Source organism: Onychomys torridus, chromosome 11 (assembly GCF_903995425.1).
Source record: "Onychomys torridus chromosome 11, mOncTor1.1, whole genome shotgun sequence".
In the NCBI taxonomy this organism is placed as follows: Eukaryota; Metazoa; Chordata; class Mammalia; order Rodentia; family Cricetidae; genus Onychomys; species Onychomys torridus.
Window position 1 is genome coordinate 27,378,591 of NC_050453.1, and position 24,110 is coordinate 27,402,700.

Consider the following 24,110-nt stretch of genomic DNA (forward strand, 5'->3'; position numbering starts at 1 on the left):
AGAATGTCAACAGACAGTATCAGAGGCCTATCCCAGGCTTTGCTATAATCTGCATGCCTGACGTTCCCCCAACACATTTGAAAGGGGACTTGATTTATAACTTTCTTTCGTTTTATCACTATAAGTTCATGAAATACCAGTTGGAACGTGGCATTTGGGCAACCTGGATCTGTGTCCCCCAGGCCGTGGTCACTCATATTTGACTACAGAATAAATTTATTTCCTTGTGTTTATGAGGAAGGAGGGAGGGAAGAGACTTTAAGAGGTATGCACTGTCTGACCCAGGTACTCAGATAGTAGGATGTCGAACTGCCAAAGGAAACATGGAGCACTTAAAGAGACTTGGGGGGGAGGGGGGGAGGAGCTACCTTTGATGCCTTCTGTTATCGGTTTAAAGCAGCAGAACTTACAGAAATTAGCAGCCAAGATCTACTTCTGCCCAGTGGGTCCTATCCAAGGCTCTCCTGGAGGCCGCCGCGAGGTGGCACAAGAGGGTACCAGCCTGAGCTCTTTGTTAAAAGTCTGCGGGCTCCAGAACACCGGGGCGAGCAAACCAAAGGAGCCCGCCTGCGAGGGCGCGAGCGAGAAGGAGGGCGGACCACCATGTGGGCAGGGCTGAGAGGTACGTGCCAACAATGCTGGCTAAGGGAACTCGCACACTCGAAACGCCTCTCACCAGGAGAGCTCAAAGGTGAGACACTTGCCTCCCCACCACCAAAACCCCTCTACTGCACACATGCGGCGAGATGAGCTACGGTGGCCCTGCTGGGGACGAATTACTAACGCGCCACTGTTCCTCCAGCTCCAACCAAGTAGAATGAACGGCCGGGACCAACTTAGGACTGTGGTCACGAAAAGACACTTGGGGAGGAGAGCAAATATGTAGACTGGGGAGCAGGAAAGTAAGTATGTGGACCATCAGGAACAGGGAGAATAGCAATCTCTTTTCAGAGACAGCCAGAACTTCCAAAGCCAGAGGCGGTCCTTTCGGCTCGAGCTCCGCCCAGGGGCGTGGCCACGCGCTGCCCGGGGAGGAGTGGAGAGGGTCCTGCGGGACGGCTGGAGCCGCACCCAGGCAGTGCTGCGCAGCTCCAGTTTGCACCAGGAGTGTGAAGGTGAGCCAGGTAAGTGCTGGCACATGCAAGCTGCAGGAGCTTTAGCTGTGCTGGGGCACCTGAACGCCTACACGCGCACCGCCTGTATCTCAGGCACTTGGAATGGAATAGGGTCTCTCTCCAACCTCTTTCTTATCGGTCAGTTTGGGCTCTACATTTCTACACCCTCCTCCCACCCTGCATCCTCTCCCTGACAGAGTGGCTTTGGAGCTTGTAGGCGAGACAACTACCTCGCTATCTACAACTCAGGGAGATTCTCAAGGTCAGCTCATCTCAACTCCTTATTTTCCTCTCCTCCTTTACTCCAGCTGTGTAAAGATCTGGGGCTCCCTCTCTCGACCTTCCGGAGCCCACCTGACCTTACCCACTGCAGCTGTAGTACTGAGACCCGAGCTCTGCAGTGGAAACTGGCCATGCGGATCTAGCGCAGGTTTCATAAGTGTCGTGCAAGCGCCGCACCTGCTGTGGATGTGTTGTTGCTAGGATCCTTCCGGAGGGTCTCTGAGGGAATTGTATTTGTTTTCCTCTCGCCGCGTAGAAATATTTGCATTGAAACCTGGATGTAGGTCATTTTCCTACATCTATCCTAACAGAAAGAGACTTCTCGGGAAGCGGGGGAGGGGGGCGGGGGAGATTCATCTCTTCCTTGCGTGTCTGCAACTTTCCCTTCTTATCTTGTGCCCCTACGGGGAGACCCAGAACCACAGGGTGGGGCTACTGCAGGGTGGTGGCAGGGAGTAGAAACTCTGTGAGTCAGTCTAGGTAGTGGCTTCTGCTAATTCTTTGCTTGGGAGGCACCAATAAACAAGTAGCCTAGGGTACACTTGAGTGTGGAAAAGGAAGTGGGGGAAAAGCAGAGACAGATGGTGGGATGGGTAGGAATGGAACGCTGCGGGTTGGGACTTGAATCCCTTCAGTAGAGAAAGGAGGTGCCCCAGAGAGAAATCAGCTCGCTACAGACTATGCTCCTGGCTTAGGTGTGGCTTTGAGGAGTCTGCTGCAGATTTTAGGGTAGGAGCTGGAGCCAGGGCTTCCCTGGGGAATATCTATAGGGCACCTACAGCCTGCAGTTTCCGGAAAGCACCCAAGGTTATTGGTCAGGGTTACAGGCGTGTTATATTTCTGTGTGTCAGTAACGGGAGTATATTGTCTGAGTCAGGGGATCCAGAATGTTTATTCTCACAGGAGCTAAATTTATCCAAGGAGTTAAATAAAACTTACATCTGAAATCCAAACAAGTGCTTTCACCCTGGGAAGTACATTCTGCTAAGCTTCTCTTCCTGACACAATGTTACAGAAATAGAAAACTTTGTCAAGTGATTCTTTTTTTTTTTTTTTTCTTTAACCAGTGTTACTATATATAAAATGACAGTGATACTGTGGCCAGCCATAGAAACTGCACTCCTGGGGCTTCCTTAGACTGAGGAACAAAATCTTGAGGGATGCCGAGGCCTGCAGCTGGAATCCTAACATCAGAGAGACTGAGGCAGGAGAATGGTAATTCAAGGCCAACCTGGGCCATTGAGACCTTGTTAAAGGACGAGAGCAGCCTTCCTTTTGCTTAGATTCCCTCCTGCTGTCCTAGAGTTCTGGAGGAAACAGTCTGAAAGTGAACTCCCTCATAGGAGGACAGCACAGAGGAAAAAACGCAAAAAAAAAATGTATCTATCCAATATCCAAAGAGATACTGAAAACACCTGGAGTGAGCGGCTGTCAGATGAACCTGTCAAAACGTAGTTTAGCACATACTGATTTAGCTGATTTTAAACCTATCATCCCTATGTTTATATTTAAATATTCTGAATGTGTATTCAGAGCACTATTGCTGGCTACAGTTGACTAAGTACTGCTTAAAATATAAAGCAACATCTCTTTAGAATATGCTATTGTTATTTCTGCAACTGAAGTGTGTGTGTGTTTTTTCAAACTCGTTTACACACATGCCCACAAGTACATATGCATATACACACATATGAGGACCTGATTCAACCTTTGGTGTCTCCCTTAATCACTCTCCACCTAATTTTTGAGACAGGGTCTCTCACCAAATCTCACTAATTTAGCTAGCCTGGCTGGCTAGAAAGTGCCAGGGATTCTCCTGCCTCTGCTCCCTGTGCAGTGATTGCCCCCACCAGGCTTTTACATGGGTGCAAGGATCTGAATGCAGTGCTCACACTTGAGCTGACTGAGCCATCTCTTCCGCCCTTACAACTGAATTCATTGATCTTGCTTGTGCGTGTACTGTCCTCTGGAATAAGAGGAACTTAGCTGTTATCGTCAGATATCACTGTGTGAGATTAGTTCTCCCACAGGATCCACTTGTCTGTCTGTGGAGAGAAATGCAGCAGCAAGAGCAGGAAAATCACATTGTTTTCCAGATGCATTTAGAATTCCATAGGTCCCCTTGCTACCCTTTCTTGTTTCTAGACTTTGTCAACTGGAATGTGACTTTCAATGCTCTGGTGCCATTGCCCACCTTTTTGTTTTGAAGCAGAGTCTTCTTCACAGGCCCAGGCTTACCTTGGATTCTCAATCCACCTGCCTTGGTGCCCCACATGATGAGATGATAAGCATGCCCCATGACACCTAGGTTCTTATCTTCTTAAGTAAATGATACTGTATACTTCCCTAGCTTAAGAAATGCAAATGGAGGCTGAGGCTATGGCTCAGCAGTTAAGAGCACTTCCAGGGGACCTGAATTCTTCCAGGGGACCTGAATTCTGCCCCAGTACCCACATCAGAGGCTTACAACCACCTGTAACTCTAGCTCCAGGAGATATGACACCTGTCTTCTGGCCTTTGGAGACACACATGCATGCGGCATGCACTCATGCGTTTCTAGCCTTTTCAGACATAGACACAAACACACACACACACACACACACACACACACACACACACACACACACACATTAAATAATAAAAATAAAGAATGGTGGTATTTGCGGGTGGGGGGGGGGGCTCGAGACAGAGTTTCTCTGTGTTGATTTGGTGACTATCCTGAATCTCACTCTGTAGACCAGGCTGGCTTTGAACTCACAGAGATCTGCCTGGCTCTGTCTCCTGAGTGCTGGGATTAAAGGTGTGTGCCACCACTGCCCGGCCAGTTTTTTTGGTTTTTTTTGTTTTTTTTTTTACAGTAGAAAAAAATGCACACGGGGGCTGGAGAGATGTCTCAGTGGTTAAGAGCACTGTCTATTCTTCTAGAGGACCTGGGTTCAATTCCCAGCACCCACAGGGCAGCTCACACTTGTCTGTAGTTCCAGTTCCAGGGCATCTGGCACACTCACACAGAATATATACAGGCAGAATACCAGTGCATAAATAAATCATTTTTAAAAAAGAACAGAAAAAATGCAAATGATTATGCCAAAGCCCCCTTTAAGTCCCAAGAGACAATTTCCAAGAGACATGGGAGTGTGAAGCCAGATGAAATCCAGCAGCCTAGGTGGTTCCTTCATTTAAGAACTGGTATCTTCCCAGGGTGTTAGCATCTGCTAAGAATTATGATCACTTTAAGATGTCTTTATTTCTTGTAATGGAAAATCCACGTAGTGTCAGTGTGACTCATTCAAAACTTTTTCCTCTTCTGGAAGTTACAGCTTTGTTACCCTGTGACTTGATGCTCCTGAGTAATGTCCGTTAATGGATAGGTTTGTGGGTCTCATAATGGAGTGATGAAGAACCAGCTTTTGTACTGCCCTGCCAAGCTATGTGCCAGGACACTGGGGGAAGTGTTCTTCCCTTGACTCCTTTTCTCATACCTCTGTACACTAAAATGAAAATGTTCTTTTCTGGATCTTTCCCAAAATTCCCATCCCCCCTTTGCAATTAGAAACACCACAGTCTGTAATCAAGCATGGGCTTGGAGCTAATTATTAGCTCTCCCTTCTCGTTAATATATTTTACACTCAGGAGAAGGTCAAATGTTGTCAAACTTGCTCTTCAGCTTGATTCAGAGACAGCGTGGCCAAGGCTGAAAGTGTAGGATCTGGAGGAACACTGCCTGGGTGTGTGGGAATCCAGGCTTTTGCTCTGGTGTCACTGTATGATTTGAAGGACATTATTTAATCTCTCCGATGCTTAATTCCCTCACCTGCGAAGTAGAGGTAGTAATCCACTGTAGACATGCAGTGAGGCGTTAAATGAGTTACTATTGAGCTGCTTAGAACAGGGCTTGAGTCATCCTAAGTAAGTATTCTAAGTCTCCTTCTACTCTTCTTCCAGTCTCTAAAGTACCCTTCGGTCATACGGCCTCCTTTCTCTACCGTGTAAGCATTGACGAGTCTGTAAGCCTCTACACATGCAGTTTCCATCCCCGTGTTCTCTCTCACAGATCATTATGACAACCTCTGTGGCTTCCATCCCAGTCTTTCCCCCTCCTCTGTACGTGTACTCTGCTCTCACACCCTAACTGTGCTTTCTGGAGGTTCAGAACTTCTCCATCTTGATGTCTGCCACAGCCCTGCACCTCGAGTGCTGTATGGCATTTATAACAAAATGGAGAAGAGAAAGACGCACTCTGAGGGCGAGTGGTAGGCATAGAACTGAAGGCCAGCATTCCCCTGGGTAAAATGCTTTGTCCTAAACTGAATTTATCAAATCAACTTCACCTGATATATATGTATCTTTTTTGGCATCTCTTTTTTTTTCCTGCTTGTATTCCATAGTATCTCTCCTTTCTCGTCTAAGGTTGTTGCCTTCAAACCATTAGAAGTATAATGTGAGATGTGTCTGGAGTCCTGTGTCCTGGGAGGTTCAGCTCGGGCTATCTAGCATGACCCAAAGATTCCAAGTCAGGTGTCAGGATAGCCTGGCCCATGGAACTTTAAGCATGGAGAGTCTTTGCCATCAGACATGCAGAGAAACCTGGTGTCATGCATACAGGGAGACTTGGAATGTTGTCTAACAAACCTAATGTTCTAGAATTTGAAGGGAACAGAATTGCCATTTCTTCCCAAAGGGGATTCATTGTCATACAAGCATTTGTGTTTAGTGTCTCGTCATTTTCTGATTTGGCCTTAACTGGCACAACAGTACAAGCTTGTCCCACATCACCAAGAGCCAGTCATTTGGCTTCCAGCCTCCCTGACCCTTCCTTCCCCCACCTCCTACCAGCCCAGTAACATATTTAACAATTGTTTTCAGTCCGGACAATTCACCACAGTGTTGGAATTAAAACATCATCTCTGTGCTTGAATGTGGCTGAGCTCTGGCTGTTTAGCTGTAGAGCTGAATGTGTATGCATGAAAGAGGCAAGCCTTCCATCTTCCCAACATGACTAACTTTCCAGCTCTGCTGCCGCTACATTGATAAGGAATTGAAGACTGGGAGGTCCTGGAAAAGACCCACTATGTCCTGCCTCCTGCAGCTGACCTCACTTGAATTAGCAAGCGAGTCCTCAGTATATTAGGCTACTTTTGCCCAGCTACCTTTCTGTTTATAGCCCTTGAAGAAGTAACTACTGAACCTTCATGGTCACTGGGGGGTAGTATGTAGGTTCAGCACCTAGCTTCTTATTCCGTGGCTTAAATGACTTTAAGTTAGTGGGACTGGGTTTGGTACCGTAAACCTGTAGTCCCAGCACTCAGAAGGCAGAGGCAGGAAGATTTGAGCAGCGCTTATTTGAAGGTTTGACAAACAAGTTTGATGTGTTTGTTGTGGAAGTGGACTAAAACTACCATTATGAAATGTAGGATGAGCACATACATGTAAGGGAAATCTCTTCTGTCTCTTCATCCTGGAGATGGAATTCCTCAGTGTTGCTTCCTCTCACTTCCTACATTTCTCCTGGGCTTGGGAGAATCAGCTAGAGGTGCTCGCCCCTAGAATTCTGCTGACAGGCTCTCCCAGCCGGGAACGTCACTATTCCAGTACTCCTGTTTTGATCAACCCCTTCTCTGATTCCTGCATCTGCCCCGCTGGCCTTATCTCCCTGGGGCAAACTCCCATCAGGGGATCATTTGAAGGCCTGTTCCTTGGTGGAAATATCCAGAGGCAGAAGCCAAGCTGGACAGGAAAAGCTTTAGGAAGTGAAGTGAGTCCTCAGTGCCACCTGGGAGTTTGCTGAACCACCCGGTGTGTGGAGCTTTAAGAGACGTCCCTTTTGTATGACCGAGCCAGCCGTTCAATCCCTGGGCCACTCTCATTAAACTGATGGGTTTTGCCATATAAAATAATTGGACTGGTAGCACAACCAAGGAAGGGTTGCTCTGAGACCTTGGAGGAATGATGGCTTCGAGTTGAGCTAAGAATACATTGTCATGGTTGACTTCCTGGTTGTGTTAATATAAAACAGCAGCTAAAACATTTGCAAGAGGACAGTGCCACAAACTGGAGTAAAACTTGCCATTTTCCAATCTAGGTTTTATTTACTTACAGTCAAAGAGAAGGCAGAGACCTCTGTCTCCAAAGAATCTGTCATTTAGGAAAACCTAAGTACCGTGTAACTTGGTGACTCGAGAGTGATAAATTATTTGGGGCCAGTGCCTACATCCATAAATCCTGTCCTTTGCTCCGCTTATGCAATACTGATTGTGCCCTGGGGAATTTCATTGGGCAGCCAAGAGGACTTGGGTACACAGTGGAAGAGAATATTGCACCAGACGTGTTTAATTAAGTGTAGGCTTGCCCAGAAACCTTCCTGGAACCAAAGGAACTGTGCCCCAGTGAGATAAGGCCAGAAGTGGCAGAAGCAGGAATTAGACACAGGGTTGATCAAAATTGGAGGCCTAGAGTAGTGATATTCCCAGGAGAGTCTCTCAGCAGAATTCCTAAAAGAGAGCACCCGAGCCCAAGAGCCCATGAACCCCCATCTGGCTGCCTTGCATCCTGAAATGGAGTGTATTCTGGAAATGAGACCAACAATACCACATTGTAAGGCTAGATTTCATGGCTCTTCAATTGAAAGTCTGGATGGTGACTATGGCATACTTATGGTCCCCTAGTGTCTGCTAACTAGCTACACTGTGCAGCTGGGAGTGCTGTTCTCTCCCATCCCTATAGAGTTCAAGGGCTGGTTACCAGAGCACCCTCACTCTCCTGGAAACCCACCTGGCTTTTTTTTTTTTAAACGAGAAGATACTTTATTGAAATTTTTTAAAAGATTTACTTATGTATTATGTGTATAGTGTTCTGCCTGCAGGCCAGAAGAGGGTACCAGATCTCATTAGAGATGGTTGTGGCCACCACGTGGTTGCTGGGAAATGAACTCAGGACCTCTGGAAGAGCTCTGAGCCATCTCTCCAGCCCCTGAAATTTTAAAGTTATTGATAGACATGTTGCTGTGTTTTGAACATAGCACAATAATTAGATTTATAACATTCTCAGTAGAGGCATTGATGGAAACCTCCTATAATATCATATGTAATGGTGAAGAACTGAATGCTTACTCTCTATATGGGGAAAAGGACAAAAACATCCACTTTTGCCTCTTCTGTTGAATATTGTGTTTGTTCTAGCAAGGGCCATTCATCAAGAAGAAAATAACAGCAGCTATAAAAAACTATCCTCATCAGAAAGGAAGCAGTAACTCTCTCTTTCTTGAAAGCAGACCCGAGCTCTGGTGTAAAATATCCTAAAGACCCAGGAGGCTGGGACGTTGTACATGCTCAGTACCAAGCATGTGTAGGGTTAGATTCCCCCAGTGCTGTGAAAATGCAAGGCAAATCCAGAGGAGCCTCTGTTTAGTGCCAGCCTCCCCCAGGCTGCTGTGCCTTTCCCTTTGCTCCTGGAACAGAAACGGGGTGCGGCTGTACTGCCCAGGACATAAGCTCTGCCCAGGATTGCTCCTTGTTACTGCCTCTCACTTTTAAGGCGCGAGCTCTCAGGGTGACTTAGTAGCAAATAGCGTAGACACTGGTATCGGTCTACCAGACCCCAGACTTGCATTCACCAGTGATAGGGGCTTAGGCAAGTTATGAAAAATTCCTCTTTGCTTCAGTTTCCTCCTGTGTACAGTGAGAGTGATTGACACTGCCACCTGGGGTTATTGTGAGTATGAAGAGGGCTACTTTATGTAAAGTCTCTGCCTGGCATGCACTTGGGCCCGTAGTTAGATATTCAGCGTGTTATTGGTGAAATATTTCCCATTTTTCTATCTCTGCAAGAAGGAATGAAAAATTCCATGAGAAGTGTATTGGAGATCCTACGAAGTCCATACACATGTCTTTCACTTAGTTTATGGTATCGCTCATTTAGAATTTGAGGTACAGCAATTGGCGGTGTGAGCGGTGACAGTCTCCCAAAGGCCTCTTATAGCACAGTGACCATCACTCTGGCAGCTTGTAAAGCCTTACACGCCAGCTCCTTGGACATCTGGTCATTGTGACTGTGTAGAGAGATCCAGGAAGGCAAAGGCTGTCACAGGTCAGGCTCACTAGGTAAAGTCTCAGGGGAGAAAAAAAAAGTGTTGAGCCAAATGTTAAACCTGAAAAGATGTACTGGTCCTGTGGTATATGCGAGCTCCTGTGTAATAATGAAAAGTTTAGCCTCAGCTCACTCTGCAGCCCCTTCATGTTCTAGAGATGCTGGGGGGGGGGGCGGGGGGGAAGGTTCCAGGAGCGTCCAGTAGAAAGCTTTGTATGGATCACCAAGACTAGGGTGTGCTCCGGAGTGTGGCTCAGATACAATCATCACATCCTACAGCTTCCCTTTTTCCTAAAACAGTGTTTTAAATTTTCATTTATTTTCATGTGTACTGGTATTTTGCCTGCATTATGTCTGTACACCATGTAGGTGCTTGGTGCCTGTGGAAGCCAGAAGAAGGCATTGAATCCCCTGGAAGTGGAATTACAGACCGTTGTAAACATGGCATGTAAACTGCCATGTGGGTGCTGGGAATTGAACCCAGGTACTTTAGAATAGCAGCCAAGTGGTCTTAATCACCGAGCTGTCTCTCCATCCGCCTAAACAACAGTTTTTAAAATGTGATCTCTGGGCAGTGATCAGCATACTTGGGAACTTTTGAAAGTTGTATTCACAGGCCCCACTGGAGCCCTATTGAGTCAGAAACTCTGGGAGGGGGCCATGTCTTAACATACCCTCCAGGTTAAGACTGAGAACCTCAGCAGCACTCAGCCAAGTTTCTGTATTTGTGCAACCCATAAATAGGAGGCTTATATCTTGTATTCTCTGTGTTCAGGTACATGTTATGGTAGCCAGTTAGTCTGTGGGAAACACAGGCATTCATTGCAAAGCTTCTGTGTCCATACCATGAAGACCAGGTCCAGGACAAAGTTCTCAAATGCAAAAACCTTATCTTGGTGGGTCCATAAAAGAGCTGCAGGTACATGATCAGCAAGATATGTACAATGCACATGACTGTTCACACCAGGGGGGACTTGTATATCAGTTATCAGTTCCACTGGCCTGAGCCTACAAGCTATCTGCTGGCTCTGTATTCGTAACAACCCAGGGTGTGTCTGAGGCTGCCTGGGTGTGGACTCTGAACCTCCTTCCCATTCTGGGTGCACCCTGATCCAGAGGCTACCCTCTAAGGACTGAGAAAGAACATCCATCCCTTTCCCCTAGAGTCTCAGAAAATAAGAATTTAGCTGATGATAAAGAGATTTCGAACCTTGACTGACTGAATTAAGCTGATCCTATCCTGAAGGCCTAACCATGTTTACTGTTTGGATCAAAGTTTTTAGGAACTATGGTGCAGGCCTCTGTATTCTAGATTCTTCTCTATGTAATTCATAATCTAGTTTCTTCCATGATTGCAGTAGATGCTTTGGAGGGAAGAAAAGAAGGGGATAGTTCAGGTGAACATTTTTATTAGCAGGTTCTATATAAGATGATGAGCAAGCCGGGTGGTGGTGGCGCACGCCTTTAATCCCAGCACTCGGGAGGCAGAGGCAGGCGGATCTCTGTGAGTTCGAGGCCAGCCTGGGCTGCAGAGTGAGTTCCAGGAAAGGCGCAAAGCTACACAGAGAAACCCTGTCTCAGAAAAAAAAAAGATGATGAACAATGTCTCTTTGTATGGGGCGGGGGCTTTCCTGAAGTCGCTGCTCTTGCCATTTGCTCAGCAAGCACTGGCATCCACCATGAGCAGTACTTGCCAGGATGAATGCCAAACCACACGGTCCCTCACACAGACCTCAGGGGCTGTTCTCATTGTCTTCCCTGAGTGCAGATTGGGCGTACAGCGTAGGACTCCTCACTGGATGGGAGCACGTGGGGGTGTCAGAAGAGCTCTTCCATCCTGGAAGGCAGCAGTCGGGCTTTGTTCCTGCATCTGTGCACAAGTGTCCAAAGCTCCGGGCTCCCCACCATAGATCACATGGTCTCTGCAGAACACACACTCTAGTACTGGGCACCCCTTCCCCACCTTCGGGTTAATTCTTCTCTGCATTTTTCAGTGGGCCATTTCTCCAGCATCTCTTTGTTCTTTCTTTTTAAAATGGTTTTTAGGTTGTTGGGTTTTTTTTTTGTTGTTGTTATTGTTTGTTGGTTGGTTGGTTGGTTGGTTTTTTCAAGACAGGGTTTCACTGTGTAGCTTTGGAGCCTATCCTGGAACTCGTACAGACTAAGCTGGCCTTGAACTCAGAGATTCACCTGCCTCTGCCTCCCAAGTGCTGGGATTAAAGGTGTGCACCACCATTGCCAGGCACATACACACACACACACACACACACACACACACACACACACGCCCCACAATACAGGGCCAGGTGGGGTTGTACTTCTTATCAAACTCCTTTTTGGTAAGGGCCGCAATATCCTTTGCTGTGTTATACTTCTCCAGCGCCTGAGTAGTGCACTCCACCCAGTCCTGTTGCACCTCTAACAATATGTCAGCATTTTTGATCACCGCCTTCCAGTCACACATGGTTGCTGTGGAGCAGGGGCCCGCCGGCTGCTGAGAGCTCCTGGGGATCTAAGGTGCTGGCGCCACTCAGACAGCGGAGGAGAGCCAGTTGCTACCAAAGCCAGGGCGCATCTCCCGGCATATGTTTTTAATTGAAATAGAATTACATCATTTCCTGCCCTGTCTTCCCCCTAGCCCCTCCTAGCTACACTCCCTCAAACTCCTCCTGTGTCCTCCCTCAAGTTGATAGCCTTTTTGCCATTATTATTGTTACTGTTATATACATATGTGTGACTGTATACATATACACAAATATATATATATATATATATATATATATATATATATATATATATATATATATATATATATATAAATAGATTCTGCCAAGTCCATTTTTATTGTGGGTATATGGTTTCAGAGCTGACCACTTGAATTCAACAACTAGTAAGAGGGCTCATCCCAGGGGGAGGCTAATTCCTCATCTCCCAGCAGTCATTAGTGGCCTGAAGTTCTTTGCCTAGAGGTGGGACCCTGTGAAATTGTCTCTCTTCCATGAAAACATATCTATTGATATTGCATTGCAGCCATTGCTAGGAAAGACTGTTTCATAGCAGACTCTTAAAATCTTTCCACCCACTTTCTCCATGATGTTCCCAGAGTCGTAGATGCAGGAGCTGCGATATAAAGATCAGTTGGGGCTGGACTCTTCACAGTCTCTGCATCGTGTCCCACTGCAGTTTTCTGTGATGGTCTCCATTTTCTGTAAAGAGAAGCTTCTTTGATGAGGGGTGGTGGCTACACTTATCTGCGCGTGTAAGAATATGATTTAGTATGTAGTCAAGAATTATGTCGGTCTAGCAATGTGGCAGTAGTGGATTATTTGCCAAAGTGATCTCTCTAGCCCTGGGTAGTTGGGTAGCTTTCCAGTACCAGGCATGATTTCCTCCTGTTGAATGGGCCTGAAGTCCAATACGATAGCTCTTGATTGCCACCAGGCTGGGAGTAACACTGACTGCACCTTTATGCATCTCTTACCATGCTGATTATTGGTTCATAGGTAGGGTAGGACTGTTTAATTGCTTCCTGCCCTTAGCAGCTTAAATAGTGTTTTCTGGAACCACGAAAGCTAGAGTGCAGGAAAGAGGCTTTGGGGTCAAATCCAGCCTTGAGTCATCCAAGTCCTGTGTCTTAAGTGTCACCAGCACCTCTTGACCCTGGCTCTTGCTTGGTTCATACTTGGCCCATACCCAGGATCATACTTGTTATCATCACCTTCACAAAGTGAGGAGGAGAGTGAATCTCACCAGGTGTGAACGCCCAGCAGATTGCGTTTCTGCTCAGAAAGAGGAGCCTGGCAGTCATAGAGTACAAAACAGTTGTGTTGGGACAGGTCCTTACCAGCAGTAGACATCCACCCAAAAGGCACTTCTCTGTCTGGCCACCTGGCTGCTCTCACACATTAGGAAAACAGCAGTCAGGGGCTAAGCCCATTATGTTTTGCCCCCGTTTTCATGAATTCTAAAACCTGACCTGGCTCTAGCTCTGCCCTTGTACGCTTGAGCCGCTGGACTTGCAAAGGGAGCTGGGGTGGATATGCTTCACTTCATTGTCCTTACCACGGCAGTTCCGACAGCCTTAGAGGCAGCTTCGTTTGCAGTGCCTTTTGGTCCCGGTGGTTCGACTGCAAGGATGGCAAGTAGGCTCCATAGCTTTTTATCTTCAAGGAGGTGTTCAGAATTCACGCCACAGTTTTGCTATGTAATTACAAGCGTAACTTCTAGCTTGTGTTGACTTTATAAACTTGAGAAGGAAGGAGAAGCAACTTGGAGACCATCCAGGCCCCTTGTTCTCTGAAGCTGGGCAGGTGGGGCTGCTGACCCAGAGTCACCTCGTGCTGAGTCATAGCGGCAACTGGCCCCAATGAAGGACAAGTGGACAGGACAGGGTAGAGACCATAGGAGGAGAAGGCTGGTGAGAATTGCTGTGTGCTGTGATGGGGGAGGAGACTGGTCCAGGGGATAACTCGAATGTTATCTTTCTAAGCTAGGAGAACCTTATTTTGAAATTATTTATTTTTATGTGCATGGGTGTTTTGCCTGAATGTATGTCTGTGAGCCACATGAATGCAGTGCCCTTGGATGCTAGATAGACAGGACCATTGAATCCCTGGGACTGGAGTTAGAGATGGTTGTGCTGGGAATCAAACCAGGAATAGCATCCAATGCTTTTAACTGCTGGGCTCTCTCTGGTCCTGAGAAGCTTACGTTTTTAAAGCCCCAAACAACTTGCTCACCCCCAGATTCCATGTTGAATAAGACATTGTGGCTCTACTGTTCATTCAGCTCTCAGTTTGCAAGCAGGACTGAAAGCAGCCATTGGAACAAGATGAATCTGAATAATACTTCCTGCTTTTGATTCTGAGTGCCCCACATTAAGCTCTGTGTGTCCCTCTGATGGTAGGGGTCCTGGAATCATGTCCCTTTGTTTTCAAGGATGACTGGAAACATTCTGCAGCAGGGTACCACCCTGAGCTGGCTGCTGGGGAAATGAAAGCAAAACACTCATCAGAGACAGACAATATTTTTTTGGGTGGATGTGTAGCTGTATGAGGTGGATGTATTTGCATATACATGCATGTGGAAGCCATAAGACAACATGGGTTGTTGTTCCTTAGGAGGAAGCCATCTTGATTTTTGAGACAGGGTCTCACACCGATACCTGGGGCTCTCACCAATCAGGCTATGGCTGTCCAACAGTGTGTCCAACAATTGCTGCCACCCTGGACACTCCCTGTCTCCAGAGCAGTAGGCTCACAAGACCGTGCCATCTTGCCTTTTTACATGGGTGCTAGGAATTGAACTCAGGTCCCCATGGTTGCTCAGCAAGCATCTTACCAATTAAACCCTCTCCCCAGCCCTTAAAGGTATAGCACAGATTGGCCTTGAACTTAAGATCTTCCTGCCTCATCCTTTTAAGCATTTTCCTATTATTGTATGCTATCACAACCAGCAAGAGATGGGTACTTTTTTCTCTCTCTCAAGGCAGGGTTTCTCTGTGTAACAGACCTGGCTGTCTGGGAACTTGCTTCGTAGACCAGGCTAGCCTTGAACTCACACAGATCCACCTGTCTCTGCCTCCCTAGTGCTGGGATTATAGGCTTGCTCCACCACAACTCAGTGAGATGGGCATTTTTAAATGGAAGCGGTCACCCAGGAGCTCCTGGCTTGGGCATCCTTGCATGTGGTAGTGAGTCACCTTAGCATGTTCTAGGGTGTTGAAGTTGCCCTTTCTGCTGGCATGCTCTAAACCCTTCCATCTGGTGTTCAAAACTCACAGAGGTTAGTGGGCAGCCCAGTGGGCTCTAAGATGCTCAGGACTTCTTCCATCTGCTAAGTTTTGTTCTTTCTGATGCCCAGGCTAAGTTTGTCCTTTGAGACAGGAGTTTTAATGCTGAACACTGCAAGATGAGCCAGGACTTGCTTTCTCCCAAAGAAGTTTATAATGACAGCTCCTGTGTGGTCAGAAAAATTCCAAGAATTGTATCTTGAAACCACATAGCTACTACCCCATCTACAGTTAACATTTGTTCGGCTTGTATTGCCAACTTTTCATGGATTTCAAATAAGTTTCAGATATCGGGACTCCTGTGGGGCTTGTGTTGAAGTGATGATTTGATGGGCAGCCTGAGTTCTCAGGATGTGTCTTTTTTTTTTTTTTTTTTGGTTTTCCGAGACAGGGTTTCTCTGTGTAGCTTTGCACCTTTCCTAGAACTCGCTTTGTAGACCAGGCTCGCCTTAAACTCACAGAGATCCACCTGCCTCTGCCTCCCGAGTGCTGGGATTAAAGGCGTGTACCACCAATGCCCACCTGTAATCTCAATACTTGGGAGGCCAAGGCATGATGACGGCTGTGAGCTTGAGGCCACTCTGGGTTATAGCTTGAGTACCAAGCCAACTTGGACTACATGGTCTCAAAAACTGAAATTAAGGAGCCCATGAGATGGCTCAGTGGGTCAAGGTGCCATCTGCCAAAGCTGATGACTGGAGTTTGCACCCGAGGGCCCACATGGTGGTAGGAGAGAACAGACTCCTCCATGTGCACACCACTGCATGTGCACACGGGTGTGTGTATACACATAAAAATAAATAAGAATGGAACAAACTCTGTTTTTAGAACTGAAAGGAAGAGGTAGAGGAAGGGAAAAGGTGAGAGAAGGGAGAAGGGAGGAAGGAAGGTATGTATGTATTTTATGTGCTTTTATACTTTTCTGAGATTGCACTGCATACTGGAGTAATTTTTTTTTCCCGGAGCTGGGGACCGAACCCAGGGCCTTGTGCTTGCCTGAGCTGAATCCCCAACCCCACTGGAGTAATTTTTAATTCTGTCATCTAATACACAGTGATATTTCTGATGACCTCTTAAAAACATCTTTTTTTATGTTGGGCAGGGCATGTGTGTATCATATGTATGTGTGGTGTGTGCATCTGTGATGTATATGTGATATATATATACATATGTATGTGTGGTGTGTGCATTTGTGATGTGTGATATATATACATATGTATGTGTGGTGTGTGCATTTGTGATATATGTGATATATATATATATACATATGTTATGTGTGGTGTGTGCATCTGTGATATATATATGTGATATATGTATACATATGTATGTGTGGTGTGTGCATCTGTGATATATATGTGATATATATATACATATGTATGTGTGGTGTGTGCATTTGTGATGTATGTGTGATATATATACATATGTATGTGTGGTGTGTGCATTTGTGATATATGTGATATATATATATATACATATGTTATGTGTGGTGTGTGCATCTGTGATGTATGTGTGATATATATACATATGTATGTGTGGTGTGTGCATTTGTGATATATGTGATATATATATATATACATATGTTATGTGTGGTGTGTGCATCTGTGATATATATATGTGATATATGTATACATATGTATGTGTGGTGTGTGCATCTGTGATATATATGTGATATATATATACATATGTATGTGTGGTGTGTGCATTTGTGATGTATGTGTGATATATATACATATGTATGTGTGGTATGTGCATTTGTGATGTATGAGTGATATATATATACATATGTATGTGTGGTGTGTGCATCTGTGATGTATGTGTGATATATATATATACATATGTATGTGTGGTGTGTGCATCTGTGATGTATGTGTGATATATATATATATATATATATATATATATACATATGTATGTGTGGTGTGTGCATTTGTGATGTATGTGTGATATATATACATATGTATGTGTGGTGTGTGCATCTGTGATGTATGTGTGATATATACATGCGTGTGCACTTGTTTATGCAGATGCTCTCACTTGCATATGCTCATATAGAGACCAGTGGTTGGCGTTGGGTATTTTTCCTCTCTACTCTCTACTTTATTTTTATAGCATGTTCTGTCACTAGACCTGAAGCTCACCTTTTTTATTAAACTGGCTAGCCAGTGAGCTCCAAGGATCCACCTGTCTTCATCCCCCACACACCCCAGCACGGGGTTACAGGATGCCAAGGATCCAGACTCAGGTCCCCATGTTTGTGCAGCAAGCACTTTACCTGCTGAGCTGTCTTCCCAGCCCCGAAATGTCTTTTTGATCTGTGTGCGTCTGCTGGTAATGAGGCACCATGCTCTCTGAGGCCTTGCACCACACGATGCCCGCTGTGTTGGGTGAGTTTCACATGGTGGCCTACTTCCTTCCACAGAGCCAAGATGGCTGTCCTCTCTAAGGAATATGGATACGTGCTCCTCACTGGCGCTGCCAGCTTTGTGATGGTGCTCCACCTAGCCATCAACGTGGGCAAAGCCCGCAAGAAGTACAAGGTGGAGGTGAGTGGGGTCACAGGTGGGTGCTTGTGTGGGCTTCCTGAGACCACAGGCTTATCCAAAGGCAAGTTTTCAGTCATGGAGGGAGAGCTGAGTTGTTATTGGCGTGTAGTAGCAGTTTCTGGACAGTGCCCATTAGAATTCTGTTCCTAAGAGGCAGGAAACACTGGGACTACTAGAATGTAGTTTACACCTTGTTGGACTTCGGCTCCTTTGTAGAAAGACCAAGCCTACTGGAGTTAAAAGTCCATTTTGACCTCGAGCTATCTGCTAGGGACAGTGCTCTTCCCTAACAAGGCTGAAGTAGCAGCACTGTTTCCTAGTTTGCTACGTCACAGGGGATGTCTTAAGTTGATTTTCCTGTTTCCTAAGTAAAGAAGAGATGGTGGGCTCAGCCTGGGTTTAGCTGGAAGCTGTAGAAAGGAAGTCTGTCAAATACTTCCTTCAGTTCTGGCTGGACTAGAAAAGGAACTTGTAAAGCTATCCCTGGTGAGCAATTAGGTATCTGTTTGCATTTAGCATCTTGTAATTACACTCCCTGGTGGAGCGTCTCTTCAAGTGTACATATCCGGCTGCTTCCCTTTCTTCTAATGGACACTTGCAATAACAGTCTCACACCCTTCAATGATTTGTTCCCTATTAAGGGGAATCTTAAAGGGACGTGGTGTGTGATGACTCTTGGGAGCCAGCCATTTCTCTGTGGTGTCTCCATAGTGCAGCTGCAGCCCACCACTGCTTTATGACATCAGGGAGACACACTGGCGCGGCAGAAGCCACTCCCGTCCGTCTCTTTTGCAACCACAACATAGTCACAGGATCTCACCGCCTTTGGTGGCTAGAAACACCAAAACTGCTTCTGGGGATTGAAGAAGACCTTGTCGCTGCAAAGCCTGAAACAGAAGTCCATCAGGAGTGCCGTCGAAGGTCATTGGGAATGTCTCCTTTTCCTTGCTTGTTAAGTCTCAACACTTACCCTCTCCTTGGCCTTTGCTTTAACAGTACCCGGTCATGTACAGCACAGATCCTGAGAACGGGCATATGTTCAACTGCATTCAGCGAGCCCACCAGAACACGTGAGTGTCATACTGCCAGGCGGCACAGATGTCCATCATTTCAGCCCCGAGTCTCTGAATTTGCTGAGTGATAACATGGCAATCATGAGTACCTCATTCAAAGTATGATTAAGACATTAGTTGTTGGGCGGGGGGCAGGAGCTCAGAAAATTAAGGCACTTTTTGCCAAACCTGATAGTCTAAATTTGATCACCAGGACCCAAATGGTGGAAGGAGAGAACCAAGTCTAACTTATACATGTGAGCCATGGCATTGGGACACACACACACACACACACACACACACACACACACACACACACACAAAACATCTTTTAAAATTACTATGTGAACAGATTGAATACTGAAAAAAACTAAGAATTTTTAGAAAGGAAAAACTTCAGAGCTGGTCAGTGGTGGTACACACCTTTAATCCCAGCACTTGGGAGGCAGAGGCAAGCAAATCCCTGAATTTGAGGCTAGGCTGGTCTACAGAGTGAGTTCCAGAACAGCCAGGGCTACACAGAGAAACCCTGTCTTGAAGAAAAAAATAAAAATAAAAATAAAAATAATCAGAGAGTGATGAAGGCCTGCTGTTGCTCAACTCCTTTCTCTACCCATTTCAGGTCCCAACCAGGGAATGGTGCTATTCAGTGGACAGTTCTTTCTACCTCAGTTAACATAAGATAATCTTCTATGGGCGTGCCCATCTCCCAGCAGCATTAACAGCAGCCATCACAATGTCTTCAAGGTGACCCTCTGCAGTTTTTGCAGGGCCCATCTAAATGATTACATTCATTACTTCTCATTGTGAGCATAATATATATACATATATATCTGACACAGAACTGAACAGAGGAAGTCTTTATCTTGGCTCATAATTTAAAAAAACAAACAAACCATAATCCATGGCGGAAGGGATAACGGCAGGGCTCTCTTTGGTGATGGCAGAGACTGACAGCTGATCACAAAGGCAGACAGGAAACAGTCCTCTGCTGGGCTATAACCCTCAAAGTGGCCTATACCTGCCCATCAGGCCCCTATCCAAAAATATCCCACAATCTCCAAAAACAGTGCCACCAAGTAGAGACCAGGCATTCAAACACATGAGCTTGTAGGGCGGTTCAGATTGTGCTTCCATGAGGAGACCTACTCCAATCCAGGGCCTTCCTCATGAGTTTGTAGGATGTGGAGTTCTACTCACTCCTATCCAGAGCAAAAGCAGGTGGGCACTGGCACTCAGTCTTCTCCCCCAGTCACTGTGTTTGTACTCTCGTGTTCCCAAACTGCCAGCAGGAATGTGAGGTCCCTTAGTTCTGTATAGACATCTGAGGACACTCTTTTAAACGTTACTTTCTGTCCGTTCCAGGTTGGAAGTGTATCCGCCCTTCCTCTTTTTCCTGACCGTGGGAGGTGTTTACCACCCGGTAAGCTTCTCCTGGGGCTGTTCATTCATCCATGTAGATGTCGTTCCCTGAGCTACTCTCTGCATGCAGGGTGGAGGAAATGGACATCGAATGAGGAATGTTGGGGTCAGGGCACCGTGTATTTATTTAATGATTTCTTGCAAAGAGTTTTAAAGTAGGCAGCATTTCACCTCATTTTTGCAGACCGAGGGAAAAGCCTCTTAGACACTGTTTAACTTCCATGGGGTCAGATAAGCCACAGAAGAGTGGAACTTTGAACCCAGGTCTGACTAATTCTAAAAGGTCCACAGGGAGTGTCTGTACTTTCCTAGTTCACCCTTCTATGCAAAAACATCTGCCCACACCCACGGTTACAGCAGTGAATCAGACAGGCAGACACCTGGACTCATAGACCCTCCCTTTACTGGGATCATAAAGAGCGTCAGAAGTAAATTATTGGGTGTTAGGAGGTGCTGAGATGCCCAGTGGCAAACAAAGGAAAGTGGAAAAGGAGTGTGGGGCTCAGAGATTTTGGATGGTGTGTGGTCAGGCTCAGGGCTGTTACTGAGAAGGGGACAGTTAAGCCAAACTCACAAAAGGCGAGGAAGCAGGAGCTTCCGTTGTCCGGAGCATCCAGCACTGAGAAGGCCGTGGAGTCGTAACAGCTACCACAGACATTTACTCATACCTGAGGTTACGGCAGTGAACGGGACCGGCAAGCATCTGTACATCTGAAGACAGCACCAAACCATTGTTCCAGAATGGCTAGTACTCAGCACTATAGTAAAGCATGGCCTGGGGGAGACCGAGCTTACTCTACCCCAACCTTTCCCCCTCTCTTACTCTTTCTGGCCAGATGGGTTACTCAGAATGAAACAGAGGAAAAGATTTTTTTCATCCTACATAGGTTTTACTCTCTCCTGTGAAGGGTGTTGGGGATTTTTCCTCTCAGAGTACACATATTCGGGATTCACTATACATTCCCCTCACCCTTCCTCATCGAGTCCCACCCCTGTTGTCCAGTCACTTCCAGCAGGTGTTGTCACTGAAGACAGCTCAGCCCAGCCACTGTTGAGGCAGACGGCAGGGTTTCCTCTTCCGACTCACCCTGGAACCTTAGGTGCCTGCCCTTGACCAGCACCAGCACCTGTTCCCTCAGTTGCCCAGAGCAGAAAACAGTCCACCCATTGGGAAAGCTAGTTCTCACCTCCCAGTTGAACGTGCAGTTATAGACAACCACTAGTCTTGACTTTTCCTGATCAAAACATAGAACTCCATTCTTGTCTTTAGTGGGAAATACATTACCAAATGTGTGAGATTACTGTTGGCCAACACTAGGCATTAATCGTTAAGCTAGGTCTGTTTCCTCAATGTAAACACAGAGTTGTCCTTTTATCTTAGCGCATAGCTTCTGGCCTGGGCCTAGCCTGGATTGTTGGGCGAGTTCTTTACGCATATGGCTACTATACAGGAGGTAAGTACATGTTGACATCTGCCAAGGAAATACCTTTTAAATTTATCTTTTTAAACATGTTTTATGTATCCAGGTGCATGTACCCACATAGGGCAGAGATCATGTCAGATCCCCCCGGAGCTGGGGTTACAGGTGGTTGTGAGCCACTTGACATGGGTGCTGATGGCTGAACGTTGGTCCTCAGCAAGAGCGGCAAGTGTTCCTAGCCACTGCCGTCTTTCCTACCCCCAAACAAAGTTGAAGTTACTGTATTTTAACTCTTAGCAGGGCTTTAAAAGGGGGTGGAGGGGTAAGGCTGGAGGACTGACTGCTTGTCTGCAGGACCCAAGTTTGATTCCCAGCACCCACATGGCGGCTCACAACAGTCTGTAACACCAGTTCCAGGGGATCCATGCAAGTGGTGCACAGACATACCTACAGACAAAATACCCACGCACAAAATATGATAAAATGTTAAATGAGGAAGTGGCTTAATAATTAAGATGAAAGGTCCATTCTCTTCCTTCTTACTGCCCTTAGAACAGTAACAAACCTTTGAGCATTTTCTGAGCCAGTTGCTTGTCTATGAGCTTTATGTATGCTATGCAACCTTGTAGCCATTGTGTGTACAGCTAACAGCTTTATGGATGTGGAAACAGGTGTAGAAATATTGGGCTGCCAAGCAGTGGTGGCGCACACCTTTAATCCCAGCACTTGGGAGGCAGAGCCAGGTGGATCTCTGTGAATTCAAAGCCAGCCTGGTGTACAGAGCAAGATCTAGGACAGGCACCAAAACTACACAGAGAAACCCTGTTTCGAAAAAAAAGAAAGAAAGAGAAAGAGGGGGGAGAAAGAAAGAAGGGAGGGAGGGAAGAAAAGAGAGAAAGAAAGAGAAAGAGAGAAAGAGAGAGGAAGGAAGGGAAGGGAAAGGGAAGGGAAGGGAAAGGGAAGGGAAAGGGAAGGGAAGGGAAAGGAAAGGAAAGGAAAGGAAGGGAAGGGGAAGGGAGGAAGGAAGGAAGGAAGGAAGGAAGGAAAGAAAAGAAAGAAAAGAAAGAAAAGAAAGAAAAGAAAAGGGCTGCTAATCATAACCCCCAGGAATCAAACCTAGGTGGTATAATGGCAAAACCTGACCACCACTGGGTAAGTGGATAGCAAAGAGAAAGGAAAAGGCTGTGCTTCGTTCTGGAAGAAACACTCAGAATGATCCTAAGGCAACGGTGATTTACTCAGAGTTCCCCAAGGTTTAGGCAATGCTATTATAGAATTACTTTGCTCTTTTTGCACGTAGCTTCTAGCATACTGACGGCCCTAGGCTGAAGCTGGACAGCCTCCCAAGAACAGGTGGTTGAACACACGACCTCAGATGCTAGAACAGAGTGGCTCGTGGATGCTCTCTTGTGGTAACTTCTGCTCTCTTGTTTTCCAGACCCTAGCAAGCGGTATCGAGGAGGCGTGTCGTCTCTTGCCCTCTTTGCCTTGATGGGCACAACTGTGTGCTCTGCTTTCCAGCATCTCGGATGGGTTAGACCTGGCTTGGGCAGTGGGTCCAAGTCCTGCCACTGAGGAATGGTAGGCCTCTCACCTCTCGTTCACTTTGAACGACTTACCTTTATTTCCAGTTCCACTGTTTTTTTTTTAATATAATAAAAACTTCTCTGGCATCAGCCTCATATCTAAAGCTCCCAACTCTACTATGCGTTTGTTTTTGAGTCTCTTTCCTAAATAATTAGGCCATTTCTACTAAATAAGAGTAAAGCTGTGAGTATACCTCCTCACATGATCTGTGAAGCTGAGAAAAAAAGTCTGATTGTGGTGATTTGTTCATGATGCCACAGTGCTCAAAAATTAAGTCTTCACTCTAGTTCAAATGTGGTACTACCTGATGCTAATAATTAACAGTACGTACTTTTGAAAAAAAACTATTGAATGTTACTTATATTGCTTAAAATATAAGGTTAAGTAACTGGGGTCTAGTCAGATGGCTTAGCAGCTAAAGACACTTGCCATGAAGCCTGGTGGCCTGAGTTCAATCCCTGGGATCCACATGTTAGAACTAACTCCTACAAGTTGTCCTCTGACCTCCACATGTACACTGTTGCACATGTATGTACACACACATAAAAAAAAAACTTAGACAATTATGTTTATTTGTAAGTTAAGCAATAGACACAGATGATAGAACTAGGTATGAATATAAAGCTAGAACAACTAACAGCCCATTTCACAGATGAGGAAGCAGGCTTAGAAATGTCTGTGCCAGGGCTGGAGAGATGACTCAACAATTAAGAGCACTGGCTGCTCTTCCAGAGGACCTGAGTTCAATTCCCTGCACCCACGTGGCAGCTCACAACTGTCTAACTCCAGTTTCAGGGGACCTGACACCCATG

At 46.1% G+C, this 24,110-nt stretch overlaps 1 protein-coding gene across 2 annotated transcripts; it reads left to right on the forward strand.

Moving 5' to 3' along the window:
• The first annotated feature begins 654 nt into the window (after positions 1-654).
• Positions 655-23,409, forward strand: Mgst3 (microsomal glutathione S-transferase 3). 2 transcript variants are annotated; one of them, XM_036201788.1, is made up of 6 exons: positions 655-691; positions 17,693-17,816; positions 18,813-18,886; positions 20,234-20,291; positions 21,672-21,744; positions 23,150-23,409. In XM_036201788.1, the coding sequence occupies exons 2-6, from the start codon at positions 17,700-17,702 to the stop codon at positions 23,284-23,286; spliced, it is 459 nt and encodes a 152-aa protein (XP_036057681.1). In that variant the 5' UTR covers positions 655-691; positions 17,693-17,699; the 3' UTR covers positions 23,287-23,409. The 2 variants fall into 2 exon arrangements, with proteins under 2 accessions (XP_036057681.1, XP_036057682.1); XM_036201789.1 differs by lacking the exon at positions 655-691 and adding an exon at positions 998-1,124.
• The last annotated feature ends 701 nt before the right edge of the window (positions 23,410-24,110 follow it).

Bases quoted from the DNA above. Each gene is read 5' to 3' on its own strand.
- Mgst3 (XM_036201788.1), top strand. From the start codon at position 17,700: ATGGCTGTCCTCTCTAAGGAATATGGATACGTGCTCCTCACTGGCGCT. The intron at 17,817-18,812 runs GTGAGTGGGGTC...TTGCTTTAACAG, and splicing joins GCAAGAAGTACAAGGTGGAG to TACCCGGTCATGTACAGCAC. The intron at 20,292-21,671 runs GTAAGCTTCTCC...CTTTTATCTTAG, and splicing joins TGGGAGGTGTTTACCACCCG to CGCATAGCTTCTGGCCTGGG.